This window comes from Rhododendron vialii, chromosome 7a (genome assembly GCF_030253575.1).
Source record: "Rhododendron vialii isolate Sample 1 chromosome 7a, ASM3025357v1".
Taxonomy (NCBI): domain Eukaryota; kingdom Viridiplantae; phylum Streptophyta; class Magnoliopsida; order Ericales; family Ericaceae; genus Rhododendron; species Rhododendron vialii.
Genome location: NC_080563.1, coordinates 6,908,176 through 6,923,483, shown reverse-complemented (window position 1 = coordinate 6,923,483; position 15,308 = coordinate 6,908,176). Strand labels below are relative to the sequence as shown.

General features: G+C 37.7%; 1 protein-coding gene across 5 annotated transcripts; it reads right to left on the bottom strand.

The window, feature by feature from the left end:
• Positions 1-4,827: 4,827 nt before the first annotated feature.
• On the bottom strand, positions 4,828-11,594 carry LOC131334355 (pentatricopeptide repeat-containing protein At3g53170). Of its 5 annotated transcripts, XM_058369323.1 has the most exons (6): positions 11,123-11,594; positions 8,356-9,451; positions 8,100-8,199; positions 7,659-7,745; positions 5,171-5,297; positions 4,828-5,076 (listed from the first exon to the last, which is right to left on the bottom strand). In XM_058369323.1, exons 1-3 carry the CDS (start codon positions 11,453-11,455, stop codon positions 8,174-8,176), a joined length of 1,455 nt encoding a protein of 484 aa, XP_058225306.1. In that variant the 5' UTR covers positions 11,456-11,594; the 3' UTR covers positions 4,828-5,076; positions 5,171-5,297; positions 7,659-7,745; positions 8,100-8,173. The 5 variants fall into 5 exon arrangements, with proteins under 5 accessions (XP_058225306.1, XP_058225307.1, XP_058225308.1 ...); XM_058369324.1 differs by lacking the exon at positions 7,659-7,745; XM_058369325.1 differs by lacking the exon at positions 7,659-7,745 and having other exon boundaries at positions 5,171-5,262.
• Between the last annotated feature and the right edge of the window lie 3,714 nt (positions 11,595-15,308).

Here is a 15,308-nt window from a genome sequence, read left to right as displayed (position 1 = left end):
GCTTATTTTCTAAAATTTAATCCCGCCAAAAATATATTAGAATGCATAACTAAAATTTGTAGTTGATAAACACAACTAATCTCATCGCGTCTCAGGGTATGTAAGAAAAAAAAGGACAGACGAATTGTGCAATTATCTATTGTCTTGGCTAGATCCCAATTTTCCATTCACACTCAAGATTACGATGATGACCGACATGCGTACTAAGGAAATTATGTTGGTAATTGATGATGTTTTTAGTATGTTATTTGTATACAACTGCCCTTAGTAGGGTACTGGTATATAACCTACGAATAGGATACGTTTATTCGCATAATGTATGCTGATAGCATAAACTTTTACATGGGAAGCCAAAGAAACACCCCCACAAAAATATTCCTCTTCTACTAGGTCGATACGTGACAATGATACTCCAGTAATACTGAATAATTTTTTAGTTTCCTCTTCTGCGAGCCGTCTTATCGTAATGATTTTAGGCTCATGATCACCATTTTCCTCTGGTATTATTACCTGGGTGATGGGTCCGACCAACTACGTTTGCTATGAGGATCCAAAAGTGATGGAAATTGGTCATAGTCGCTGTCCTTAATTTCAAACCAGAATTTTTGTGTCAGGGTGTTGTCATTTGCGCGCACCTCAATTAATTTTGGGGTTCAATTCCACTGCCTACTTACAGGAAGTCCAATTAAAATCGGAGCAAATTTAGACTGTATGTGGACTAACTCCAAAAAAACTAATAGCGCCCAAAATATTCCAAACCTAAGATTTTACGAGATAGCAAATCCCCGAAGTACTTGGAAAAATATCCCCTTCCCCTCCATTTCAAATCATTTTGTCATAAACTTCTAATCGGATTTGAAAGACAATGGTCAATGGGTACTTACACTTTCCGACATGGAATGATTGCTCTTTCAGTGGGTATTTGTAAGTCAACTTTATGATTGGTACAGTAGACTTTTTAGGAGGAGTAATGGGAACAAAATTTGAGTTCAGCCGAAACATCAGTTGACAAAAAATCGCAAATGAAATTGTAAGAGACTCTTTCACCGGTCATTAGTTTCAGGATCTTGGAATCACGAGCGCATAAAACACTCAATTACCAAATGAAAAAATGAAGATGGTATTCCCCATACCTAACCAGACAGTTGTCGATCGCGATTGCAATATTGTGAGATTTCTCTCATTTGTTGATGAGATGACACTGCCCTGTGATAGTAACCATTATACTCTCTCCACTAGGAAAAGAGAATAATGTTACAGCCAAAAGCAGTTCAAAAGAAAAGGATACAGCCAAAAAAATATATTATGGCAAAAAAAAAAAAAAAGGATACACAAAAGCCACAATAAGAAGAATAAAGTTTCATGTCTCATTCTAATAAACTTACCATTCAATAATTATTTTGATCTACATTATTGAGCATAACCTAAAGCTCTTAAAAAATTTGAGGCGTACTAAAAGGTGGTCGAATTAGTGGTAGTTGTTTATGTACTTATTCGACCACCTTTTAGTACATAAACAAGTTGTTATATACACACTAATCAAGTAAGGAACCTGAAATTACACTTAACACCTCTATCCCATAGGTTTTAAGCGAGCGATGTGTTATAGGGTTCTAGATCCTCTGTTGCCTGAATCCTCTCTTTTCGTTACCACAGCGGGAAATTAAAGTGATCGAACCTGCGATAGAGGATCCGAAACTCTTAAAGCAACCATGCACGAACGTGGTTTTTGAAATTTGTCGGTTTTTCTTTCTTGTCAAGTGATGTTACGGTCATGATTAATGGTCACCATTTTCCATATGCTATCATTAGTTGTGTCCGATCAATTGGATTTACCCAGAAGAGATGAAAATTGTCACAATCACTTTCCTTGGTTTCAAACTCAAAGTAGTTAAGAGTAGAGTATCACTATCTAAACAACTACCACTGATAAAAGCACAACTGAAAGAGCTGTGCTATCCACACAGATTTCTGTGCACAGATTTTGCACAGATTTTAATGTGGGACCCACTACGGGTCTCACATAAACAATCCGAGCCGTTCATTAAATGTAAAATATTTTTTCGATGGTCCACACAAAAAATCAACTCAATCCGATACATATAGAAGCTCGATCCAATCATCTAACTTTTCATTCAGATTTCAGAATAATGAAAAGTTAAATGATTGGATCGAGAGCCTATAGGTATCGGATTGAGTTAATTTTTTGTGGAGACCCTTGAAAAAATATTTTACATTTAATGAGCGGTTCGGATCATTTGTGTGGAACCCATAATGGACCCCACATAATGATCTGTGCATGATATGTGTATGAAAAGTCTGTGACAATAGACTTTCTGCAACTGAAATGGAAATACCATATATTGTTGCGCAATTACGTACACCACAATAATTTCTAAGTTCGGTACAAAGAATATAAAAACAGCATAACACCTCGTAACCCTACACCACAATAGGTGACCCCTTGAGTTTAGCTCGAAGGGTCATTTTGGCTGTCACTACATAGTCGGTCATAGTCGTGAAATCGCATTGCGAACGGGTATTTCCGAAAGGCAAGGGGTTGTATCATCACATGGTAGATTAACACAAAATCCACACTCCATATAGTTTGTATGGTTTGCACGGTCCTGAAGTGCTGACCCTTAGACTCGAAGGGAGAACCTCAACTTGAATATTGATGTCCTGTCCAGTTGAGCTAAACTTTGGGGTTAAGAGTCTCGCGACTTGCTCACAAAGCCTTGTCACGAAAAGTACTAACGTTCTTACTGTGATCCTATAATCACAAACCCTCATAACTAAAGATTTCAATGTTATTCGATTCATTTTCAATCACCTGAAGTGCCATACGTCCTTTCGTGTTTACACCAAAACCCTTTTCTGTGCCCAATTTTATCTGGACCATTGTTCGGTTCATTTTCAAGGATTGAATCATGTGACAATCTTGAGATGAGAAGATTTTTAGGTGATTAAAATATCCAAAAATCCTACGGTCACATAAGGTACACTTTTTTTCTTAAAGAAATGATGATGTTCGAGGGCTTTCTTTTGGGTCCAATTAATTCCATGATTGCTTCAATTGGTTTCGTTTAAAACTGCTGAGGGGACTTGGACTGTTTACACCTCCATTAGAAGCTTCTGGTTTTCAGCCTACGAAATTGAACTCTGGCCCAATGCTAGAAAACATGGGATTTTGACTTTTTCTCCAGCAGTGTTCCAACTAATGACTTTGGCTTAGGTCATCAGGAATTGTGTAGATAATTTAATTCACAGAAGCAAAATGGATAGGGAAAAAAAATAAATTTCAATTACTCAACTTCATACAATACTATACTGACTTTCGCCGATAAAAAAAGAAGAAAAAAAAAATTACTCAGCTTCATACCTTTTCATTATTCTCTACCAATCTCTCTACAATTTATGATCCAAAGACAACACTAGAGGCTTCTTTAATTTTTGTTAGCTGCCACCCTTTCTTCATGTGTCTACAGGAAAATAGTACGAAAATTAACATATATCCATCTCACTTATCATACTCGTAGTTATTTTTTTTGATAACTCAGGTGTCTGAGCCAGCTTACGCCCACCTCGACTCATTCTGGGGCCCAATCCCACCGCCCAATTGCGGGGAGCCCAATTAGAGCTGGAGGAATTGCTCCTTAAGCACTGACCCAGAGGAGTTGATGACATCTGTGAGATTTCAAACCAGGGAATTTGGGAGGAAGCAAACCCCTAAGATTCTTTAATTCGTGTAGCAACACTCATACTTGTGTTTATGAACTCGTAATATGCCGTTTAAATTATGTGTTGTTTTTGTGTACAAAACAGGGAAGCAGTTAAAACTTCAGAATCTGATAAACTGGCATATCGTCAAATGAAAATGTTATATTAGATAACTTCACTTCTCTGAAAATTTCTCTTTTCAGGACAAAAACGAATTCTCCAAAACTGCGCTAGAAGACTAGAACGAGATTTATTCTGTGTTCTTGGAGCAATGCTCGTTTGGATTCCAGGCCAATGTGTGGTGTACGTGTGGTGCGGAGGGATCCTAGAGCCTCCTAAGTTCAATGTGAACGGAAATTTTGGCAGGTGGCACTACTTCCCATCACTTCGGATCAGATTGCTTCCAGAATTGTTGGACCCATAATCAATTACTAATTCAACTGAGCACGTTTTTCATACTTATGATGAGAAAGATTTGCATTTTAATCAATCAAGATGAAACAAGTGTTTAATGGTGCCATAGCTATACAATGCATAAAAGACCAGATTTGTCACCAGAAACAAACTGACAAATAGGTTAATTAACATAACAATATTCTTCGTTCGAAGGTTATTATTAGCAGATGATGTACATCAAGTTCACAATCGTTTTTCCCAGAAAAATGGAAGAACAATAAGGCTCCGTTCAGTTGCCAGGAATATTGTACGGGAAAGTTATTCTCAGGAAAAGTCAAGTAAAGTGAAGTAAAGGAAAAAGAAAATTATTTTCCTGTGAGTGTTCATTTGACAAAAGAATTTTGCAAGAATAATTAAGGTTTAGTTGTTCATTTGTCAGGAAAAAGAAACTTTCGGGAAAATTTTGTGAGTGTTTACTCATTTTCCTTTTCCCGCGACGCAAAATCCTGTGTTTTTTGCAGGATCACTTTTGTAGGAAAGTAATTCCTGCAGGAAAACTTAAAAACATGTTTCCCATTACTTTCCTGCCAACTGAACACTACAAAAATCATGGGAAAGTTAATTTTCCCATCCTTTCTTGTACTTTCCTGGCAACTGAACGGAGCCTAAGGGAAAAACAAAATAGAGAGTCGAGCCAGGGAGTTTCCTTTAGAATTTAGAATTCGGTAGTTTCACATTATGCACGGTGGTATCTTGATATCTAGTTATTTGAGCATACCATAGCGACAGATTGTAAGAACTCTACAGATTTTCCTTAATTAGACAACAGTTCACAGATAAACCGAGGGTAAGAGGCCAAAAAAGTGTTCAAGAGCTGAAGACAATTACCGATAAGTCGCTCGATGCAAATTAGAAGCTCTTCACGGTCTTTCCTTAGCCAAGGAAATGTAAAAATGCACTCTGTAAGAATCCATTGTTTCAGATCTTTCATTCCAGATAACCAGAATAAGTTCGTCGGAAAAAAACAATCAAGAATAGGGGGCAATGTACCTACCTTGTTTCTTCTGGAGTTCAGTTGCAATCTTCACCCATGCCAGAACAAGTTGTAATTCTGTTTTGTTCCTTTGATAAAATCTGTATATATAACTGCATATACAGGCTCAAGAAACAAGCAGTTTGCCCTGTTTCAGAAACATGAATGCAGAATAATGAGAGAGAGTGTTTATGCAACATACATCAAACCAAACCAAACCGAGTCTTGTGTCCCAATCACAAGCAAACCACAATCAGAGAGATGATTTTTTTTTTTTTAAATAAAATACAGTGGAAGTTCAGAATGGAGTTCAGTTCAAGTCAGTTGCGGTGCAGTAAACTCTATCATATTTCCTTCTACCTGCATCTCAGGCTTCTGTAAGCTACCTTACGGAATTGAACACCCCAACAATCTCCCACTAGCTATGCCAACAACTGCTTCACAACCAAACAGCTATTCTACAGCTAAACGGCTTTTGCCATCTATTTACCGTCAGATCCTGGGACAAGAGGGTAAGAAGCCGAACAATGCCACTTTCTTTTTTCTTTGTTTCTGTTTCCTCCGGAGTACAAAAAATTCCTTTTTGCGACAAGAGCTTCCAAACAGAATGTGGAAACTTTATAGCCAACTCAAAACCAATTGGCAATGAGTGGAGGGGATCCAAATGTTATTAAGCTATCTTTCATTCCATACGTGGGACAACTACTCTAACACACAAAAGCATGTTTGATTTTCCAACAGAGATGACAAAATCCAAAAATAATCCAGTCTGAAAAGTGAGAAACTAATTATAGGAACAGATAATCCGTAATCCACACCCAAAAGTTTCTAACTTACAAAAGACAAGATCAAAGGAAACAATACTGGATCCTAACTCCATTTCCACTAGAAAATTGCTGGAACACAAGGACCAGCTGAGGAACATTCTTATGATCCAGTTGTTGCCCTGTCCATGTGAAAACCAATTCCTCCAGGAAAAAGGTTTGTCCTAGTTTTCATTTTTGATAAGTAAATTAATATATTAGAAACAAGGCATTAAGGGAATGTCATCCACATACAAAAAAAAATGCCACAGACGAAAAGGCCCTGTACACTACCATGAGAAAGGAAAAGATCAAAACAATCTATGAATTGGTCAAGAGAAGGATTAGATTCCCCCTTGTCCCAACTATACAAGCTACTAACCAAAAAACCGCCTACATCTATCAATTCCCAATATTGACTCTTCCTACTTTCTTGTTGGTTAGAAACGAACCAGAGGAGAACAAGATGCTACGAAGAATAGTACAGATAAGAGATGTATCAGGCTTGAAACGTTTCTGGAAATTGCATTTGGCAACACAGTACTCAAATGTATATGCAACTTCAAAACCCAACTAAACAAATCAAGGCAAAGGGAGAATGTTCGGAAAATAGTAGAGAAAATTGAAAACAAGGAAGAAAGTTGAACATACTCCATTAAACTTGGACGGCATCTAATACCAAAGTCTGTGAAGTTATATTATCAATTGGATAAAGCCAGCAGGAGGCAGGTCTTCTGCTACTATGCAGTGATACTAGTATGCAAGTTGTCATGGATCTTTATTGGATGGGAACTTCCTTATAGAATGTCTAGCATAGAAAAGGCTAGACAGAAAATAACCAGTTAACTTAAAAAGCATAGTCCAAAAACATTTGGCATAGGGAAAATGCTAGTGACTGCCCTTAGGGCAAGGGACAGTGTGTAAAATATGGATTGATATCCATGAGATGTTTTGGAATCTATGAATGTGCATTGATATCTGCGAATCTGTGTACTGGAATTTAGCACTTTTGGCATTACATGCGTCTAATTCACCACCTGTTGGGCTGTGGTAGCAGGACTGTTTTTATGTAGTCCAAACTTAGTTAATACTGCGCCCGCATCAGTCTTGTACCTACAGAGGTAGTCCTGAGCTCTAGAAGACAGATGCATAGATATTTTTTGATAAGTAAATATATTAGAAACCAGGCATTAAGGGAATACAAAAAAGGGGATTACAAAAAGGCCCTATACCCTGCCAAAAGTACAAAAATGATCAAACCAATCTATGTATTGGTCAAGGGAAGGATTACATTCCCCCTTGTCCCAATTATACAAGCTACTAATAAAAAAAACTCTGGATCCTAAATAAAGGATTAGCCAGCCCCTCAAAACATCTCAAGTTCCTCTCACACCATATTATCCACATCAAACAAAGAGTGATCATGGCCCAAACACTCTTCCTTCTTTTTCCCACTCTAGCACCTCTCCACGCAATTAAGAGCTCCATGACATTCCTCGAGATGGCCCACTTCAACCCAAGCCAAGAAAACGCCAAAGTCCAAAGCTCCCACGCCACCGAACAATAAATGAGAAGATGATCAACAATCTCCGCATCCCATTTGCACATACAACACCAGTTGACAATAATCCTCCGCCTTCGAATCACATTATCAACAGTAAGAATCTTACCTTGGGCCGCACACCATCCAAAAAAAAAAAACTCACCTTCAACGGAGCCATAGTCTTCTGAATTTCTTGTCAAGGGAAAGAGGGATTACCACACCCGCATAAAGCTTGGTAGTAAGATTTCACCTGAAAAGATCATGTCTTAGTAAGATCTCCTACCCTTTGCAAACCATACACTCTACAAAGCAAAGCCATCAATGCCTCCTACTCCCAATCAATCACATCCCTACGCAAGCGAATATTCCACAAGGAAAACCTTCTTTTAGACCCTTCTGAATTCAGTCAAATTTGGAACAAATGCCAGGGGGGTTGGGAAAGAGCCCTATGAACAAAGCTCCAGAGGACAGTAACATGACATGCTCATAATGCATCAAATTAGAGGTCTTGTATGAGTTACTAAATACCCAGAAGTGTTTACGTAGCAAAAATAGTGATAATCGAAACCCTTCGGAATGGAGCAAAACAAGCATTACTTGGTACCTGGTTTAGGAAGTGGTAGAATTCGCACATGTACGGTCAGTATGCTCCCTTTCTTCATGCTACCCTTCTTAATGTTAGCATCCGATCAACTTCATCCTTACTACAAATTTAAGATGAGAATCCTTTCAGATTTAAAACTAAAACAAAGAGAATGTGACCCGTAGAGAACAGCATGTTTCACTAACTAGCCACAATTAAAAAGTTTGCTAGTTAGGGGGAAAAAAATCTTGCTAAGTAGAAAAATTAGGAAGCATACCTGAATTTTCCTCATCAGAAATCATCTTATCCTCCAACTCTTTTACAGCCTCTATCATGCCTTGTTTTTTGTACGCTTGTATCAATGTAGCTAAGGTGATATTGTCCAGCTTACAATTTCTCTCTTTCATTGTCAATAATAACTCACCCATCCTTTTAATGTTACCAGCTCGACCATATGCACTGATAACACAATTGAAAAATGCCGTATCAAGAACTACATCAGAGTTCTCTACTTGCCTCATGATTGAATCAATCCTATGCAAAAGCCCAGATTTACTATATGCACTGACAAGAGTACAGTAAGTAACAGAGGTGGGCTTCATTCCCTGATGCTTCATCTTCAGAAAGAATTCTTCCATCTTCTCAATATTTCCAGACCTACCAAATGCCTCAATAACGGTATTAAAAGTGACAACTGTTGGGGAAAAGAATCTTTTCTTCATAAACTCCAAAACAGAACCCATCTTCTCATACATGCCAGCTTTCCCGTATGATTTAATCAGAATGTTAAATGTCTTTATGTCAGGTCCTATTCCCATTAGCTGAAATTCTTCAAACCACTTTTCCATTTCCACAATCTTCCCACAATTCCCATATGTTCCAATAAAAGAATTCAATGTGAAAACATCTGGATTGCATGCGTCACTTTCAATCATGTCCGTCAACGAGTTCTCCATGGGTTCAAACAGTTTGGCCTTGCCATATCCATCAATTATAGTGTTGTACGTAACTGCACTACATTCAACTCCCAAGTATGACATCTCAGCGAGTATGCCTTTGACGAAATGAAAACGATGGAGCTTCATGCAACAGTTGATAAGAATGGAATAGGTATATACATCTGGTCTGCAATCAGAGACTGACTTCATAAGATCAAGAGTATGAAATGCTTCATCAAGGAGACCACTGAGGCCATATGCACTCACAAGTGCAGTGTAGACATCTACAGTGGGTTCGAGCCCATCAGAATGTATAAGCTCAAAAAGAAAGCCTGCTTGTTTTGGTTGCCTGCACTTGCCCAGCATCACCAACAGCTTTGTGTATGTTTGGCATCTTGGTTCGTACCAATGTTGCTTACGAAGAAGACGAAAGATCTATAAAAGGGATACTCGTTTTTGTTTCAGGAAAATGATGGAATCATAAAGAGCTCATCTGGTACTTACAGGATATATCAAATCAACTTGTCATGCATTATAGCTATGAAACAAATTTCTGCAGAGAATAAATTTGTTTTGATAGCTATCACAAATTTTCTTTTACATATTCCTTGAAACAAATTCAAAGGAAAAAAATTTGTTATGTCAAAAATTTAGAAGTCCTGTAATTAATGACAACAAAAGCAGCAATACAGAAAGATAATGACAACTAGTTAACAGACACTGTTCCTCTAACCTCACCAAGATAAAAAATTCAAACAGCTCCAATCTCTCTCTCTCTCTCTCTCTCTCTCTCTCAATTAGGTTGCCAATATCACTAACCACTTCACTCGAAATTAAACGAAACAAAAAATTACCAAAAAATTGAAAAGAAAATACAAAACCTGATTTGGTCCCATTTGATGCAAGCCCTTCTAAGAAGAAAGCAAGCAAGAAACAGACTTTGGAAGGGAAAACCAGAGACACTGTGAAGGCGTAAACCAAAACAGGATGCGTTAACAGGAAGATGAATTGATCTTTAATTCTCTGAGAGCACTTTCAAGTATTTATGCTCAAGTGTCCTTCTTTACACCTAGTCTATAAATTAGACTACTCCCACTAATTAACTCAACTAACCCTCTTAACAAATTCTGACTACAACTAACTAACTCCAATTTCCAGAATAACTGAATAACAACTATTGTCAAAACCTAAATAATATCCATCACTTGAAAGGATTATTTACGGCATTCATCCACAGGAGGTACTTGTTTCCCATTTAAACAAAAAAAACATTGTTTTTATTCTATGATTAATTGTTTTATTAATCATTTTAATCCTTCACAATTTGAGGTCAATTTCATTATTCCAATTTGTGAAAAGCTCTCTTCTTTTGCCACCACTACAAAACTCCACTTTCCTCAAAACAAAATTCAAATTAGCCATGTATGGTCTGATTCCTTATAATTTGTGCTTCTCTGACAATCCATGGTTTGACCAGGGGTATTACGGGAATTGACAATGTAAACCCTAGGTTATAAATAATTGTTATACGCCATCCTATGCAACTTGTACTCCATTCGTCATTCGATGCATACTGAAAACTGGTTTAAGCAGTGAATGTGCTCAACTCCACAGTTAAGGAACCACGTAAAATCTTTTATATGTGTCTTGTGTTCTTTGTTTTTTTTCTCCTCTCAATTGCTCTTTGTGCGTTTGTTTGTTTGGCTAATTCTCTAGACAAGCCACACAAGATTACACAGACAACTACCCAATAATTTGCACTTCTCTGACAAGTTGTGGTTCGACTAGGGTTATTATGACAATTGACGATGTAACCCTGGGTCATAAATACTTGCTATACGCATCCGATGCAACTTCTACTGAAAACTGGTGTAGACAGTGAATGTGTAGTTAAAAAACTCCGGAAAATCTCTGATATGCGTCCTGAGTACTCCGGGTTTTTTTTCCTTGATTGTTCTTCTCGCGTTGTACGTTTGTTGGTTTGGCCAATTCTCTCAACAAGCCACACAAGATTAAGCAGACAACTACCCAGAACATAAATTGACACCACCATAACTCAAACAACCAAAGCCCACTTAAACAACACGAAAAGACAAACCCACAAACCTTTAGAGCAGACTCCCACTGATTCTCCCGTATCGCCTCGTCAAGAGCGTCCAACACCGCTTTGGGCCACAGCTGGTTATACTTGTTCGAATTAGCTTTCCTCTCAATGGCATTTATCGCCGCCTCTGTCCTCAGGATCCGAGACAGGTCCTTGTCGGGTTGCTTCTGGAGGCCTCGAGATGGGTTTTGTCTCTTGGCTGCTCTGATTAGAAACAATGGCAGGGTTGAGGGTTTTGTCGGGTCATTGAGGAATTTCGTCGAACGGGTGGTGGGGGGTGAGGAGGAGGAGGAGGGACGGAGGAGGATAGGTGAGTTTAGAAGTTGGAGATTCATTGCGATTGGAGTGGCGTTTGGGGGTTGGAGAAGGGAGTGAAAGTGAAACTACATTGCGCGGGTGGTGGAGCATGCGGTTTGTTCAGTTTTAACTGTAACGGACTTTTACAGAAAGGGGTGAGATAGAGAAATTATTCAATGCCCTGGAGCGAGGTTGGACATATATTCACTGGGTGACTTCCTTTTACGGGGATGCTGCCAAGCACCCCGCGTACTTGCAGTGGTGCTGAGCGGTCCAATCAGTTTCAGCAATCGAATCCGAGTGAGGGATGGTCCAGAATTTTATATACTTGGATCAAATCTTGGATTTTTATGCATTCGGATTAAATCTAAGCCGTTCGTGTCAAGATGAGTGGCCGGATGGGCAGTTCTGTACCTCTGCCAAGCATGGGGTGAGTATGAGCCCAGATCCGGGATGCTGCCGAGCAACTCCCTGCTGAGGGGTGCAGGGTGACTGATTCGGTCGTTCATCTCAACATGGACGGTTCATGTCAAATTTGAGCACATAAAAATCTGAATTGTTCATTGCTTGATTAAGATTCGAGTCGTCGATTGCCCACCACTGTACGGGAAGATGCTTGACATCATTCCCATTCCGTATGGGTCCTATGGGACGGATTCTCAATTTTGTTGTAAATCAAGAACCGAACTATAAATTGGACAAATTTGAGAAACGATTCGTAGAATTGCTGAATCCCAATACCGGACTGCGGTTCGATCCTGGTGAAAAAAAATGCGTTCAAATAATTAAAACCAAAACACATTGTAAATACCAGCATAAATATATATATGGACGTAATTGTGGTTCGGATCGATATGAAAAACCAAATCTATTAGTATAGATCCACAGACTTAACCACTTACTCGGATTTTTTTATTTATTTTCTGAATCAAGACCAAACCATTCTATTTGGACTGATTCGAGCTGATTTGTAGTTTTCGACGAATTTTTTGTTCACCCAATCAATTATAGTACAACACTTTGCAACCTTTTGGGATGCATTAAAGCAGTTAAAAAGGCCCATTCATCTTAGTTGAACACAAACCAATAAGATTAAGACATGGTCCAACGGCCCCTTCTGATGGGCCTCTTCTGCTACTGGGAATCCATCAGCCATTCTCTCTCTTTTTGGATCTTGTATTTATTCTTGGCCCAACAAAACACGTGTACTCGATAAATAAGTGAAAGGAATTGTCAATTTCTTTTACGTTTTCCAATCTTTTAGGTTTTTCTTTTACTTCCCACTCAATTACTAAACATACCCCTGGGTAGTTTTATTCGTTGCGATTAGTATTCTACTAAGTTGTGAAATACGTCACAACCGAAATAGCTGTATGATCGATCGATAAAGAATTGTTAGCTCACATGTTTCTGATCTTATTCTAAGAACATTGTTTTCGGCTACGAGGATATCCGATCCCCTTGGCCGGTGTGTTTTGATGGTTCTTTCATTAAGAAAAATAACAATGAATAATCAAGGATGATTTTCTGATAGCATATGCCTAAACTACTAAAATATTTAAGCCTCTGGCCTGCACGTTAGCATTGGGTGATTTGCAAAGTCAAAATAATGTAAGAAGACTAAAATAATGACAAGGATAAATTTGGAATAAAAGTTTGATTGTGCGATAATTCTATTGATTAGTGTGGCTGTACCAAATGGAATTTTTTCAAGAACGAGCTATGGAAAGAGATGGACAGATTTGGAATAACCTATGCACCAATTAAATGTTCTTAACTAATGTAGGCAGGAATTATATTCTCCGTGGCCGCTGAATTTTCAGTCACCAATAAAAAGTAGTTTGAATATTTCAGATAATTGACTGAGTTCAACCCATGCCTTTAAGTAAATTTCTAAATTTATACAAGACTACTTCAGTAAATTTCTATATTTGGTGGAATCAGGAGCGTCACAAGTATTAGGCCATTAAGACTAGTGCCTCGGGTAGTCGGGTTCCAATTTTGAGAGCCTCACTTTCATGCATTTGCATGTGTATGTGTATGTATACATATTACTAGAGGTTCTGAATTTTCGACAACTATTTCAATTGATTAAAAAGCCTTATTTAGGTGAAAGACCTTCTTAAAGATATATTTGAGCTTTTTGTCAGAATTGATTGTTCCATAACAGTAATCTCCCTCATATATTAGATTTATTTAAAATTCTAGGATTGTTCACGAAAACTTTGCATAAAAATGTCTTACATCGTACTCCAATTTTTGTAGATCTCACTCTCAAACTTTGCTTTAAAGCCTCCAAAAAGGTTGGGCCGCCCCATTTAGTAAATAGTAAGTCTCGACATGTAAGTTATTCATGAAAGAAATCAACTAGGTTGATCGGTGATAGCATCCATTTTGAAGAAACTGAATTTGTCTTCCAATGCTCTTACAAATTGTATGACTAAACCCAATCTTTTTTCTGATCTCCTACCAGGCTGATGATTTGAATGGACAATTTACACAAAGGCTTAGATCATCAAATTAATGAAATTGAAAGGTCCCATTAATTTTACACCATGTGAGGCATCATTACATAAGAGGATCTTCTCTAGCCAATAAAAAAAGAAAAAGAATAGAGGAGCTTCTCTAAATTGGATGACTTCTGCCTTTTCCAAGTTTCAGTAAGTAGAAGAAGATTGACTGTTTCAGTAATCAAAAAGGCAGATCCTAAATTGTTACTCGTAGCATTTTTTGTGTCTTTGATTTTCTAGGTAATTAAGTAGTGTAGTACACATAGTCTGAAATTTGCGAAGGAAAAGGAGATATTCTTGCGCTTTCAGTAGTTCTTCAATTTTCAATAGTACAAGGGCCTTTTTGTATCCAACAAAAGGGGGGGGGTTTGTAATTCATTAGTTTTATTCTTCTTATTTCTGTTTGCACTGTTACACTATGTTGCTGAACATATAAATAAATTTGAGGGGAAAACATAAGTAAGCGGCATTTTTCTTGCAAAATCGTATTGGGTTTTCATTGTAAATTTGTAGCTTTTTTAACTTGTAGTTAAATTTATCAAAACGGAATGCGTCTTCTATCAGTATTGTGAAGCCCCAAGTCCAACATCAGTTGGCAAACAAAATTGTGTGTAATATAATATAAGGGTATGTGTCGAGCTATTGTAAAGCTCGAGGTTAATCTTTTGAACGACGTGATTAGACTAAAGATTAAACAGGTCAGTTACAATTATTTTTGTTTGAGCAATGACAGGCCGGATCTGTGTTTTAAAACTGTGTTCATAGACTTTTCCTTTTCGTTTTATGTATTGTACTGGGTTAAAATATCCTATATCATAAGATAGTTGGCAATACTAAATATATGTTCTAAAAAGGTATAATACACCCAATAAAAATGCAAAAACATATTGTCTATATTAGGGGCTTGTTCGTTTGGGGGTCTAAAAATCCCTGCGCATGGTTGTTTCCAATAAATTTTCTCTATCTAATTCCTCTCCTCATTCCCCACTGATTACTCTTAAAAATCTTCCCTCAAAAAACCCAATCCAAACAGGGTCTAGTATTCTTTACCAGTTGAGCTTTTGATCTAGGTGCAAGTGTGGGTAGTTTTGATCGACCAAACTTTATCAAAGGAAAAAAAAATACTCCGTATCATTCTTCTTCAGACAACAGTGGCCATTAATTAGTTTTATGAGAGTATATTCCCCGACTATACGAGCATATATATATGGTTCTAGGTGAAGGCCCCCTTGCAACCAACAAAAGTTGGTCAATATTCCGATTTTAGTCCCGTTCACACAATTCAACTAAAGTTCTGAAAATGACCATATATTTTCATTCCATTTTTTCTCTAATTGCGTTTCTTTTAGGGCCAAAATTTTTTTTCCCCTTGAAATCCATT

What these genes read in the sequence shown, in the direction of transcription:
- LOC131334355 (XM_058369323.1), bottom strand. Translation starts at nt 11,455, where the DNA reads ATGAATCTCCAACTTCTAAACTCACCTATCCTCCTCCGTCCCTCCTCC. An exon ending in AGTGGGAGTCTGCTCTAAAG is followed by an intron (nt 9,452 to 11,122) that starts GTTTGTGGGTTT and finishes TCCCTTTTATAG; the next exon opens with ATCTTTCGTCTTCTTCGTAA. An exon ending in TTCTGATGAGGAAAATTCAG is followed by an intron (nt 8,200 to 8,355) that starts GTATGCTTCCTA and finishes TTAAATTTGTAG; the next exon opens with TAAGGATGAAGTTGATCGGA.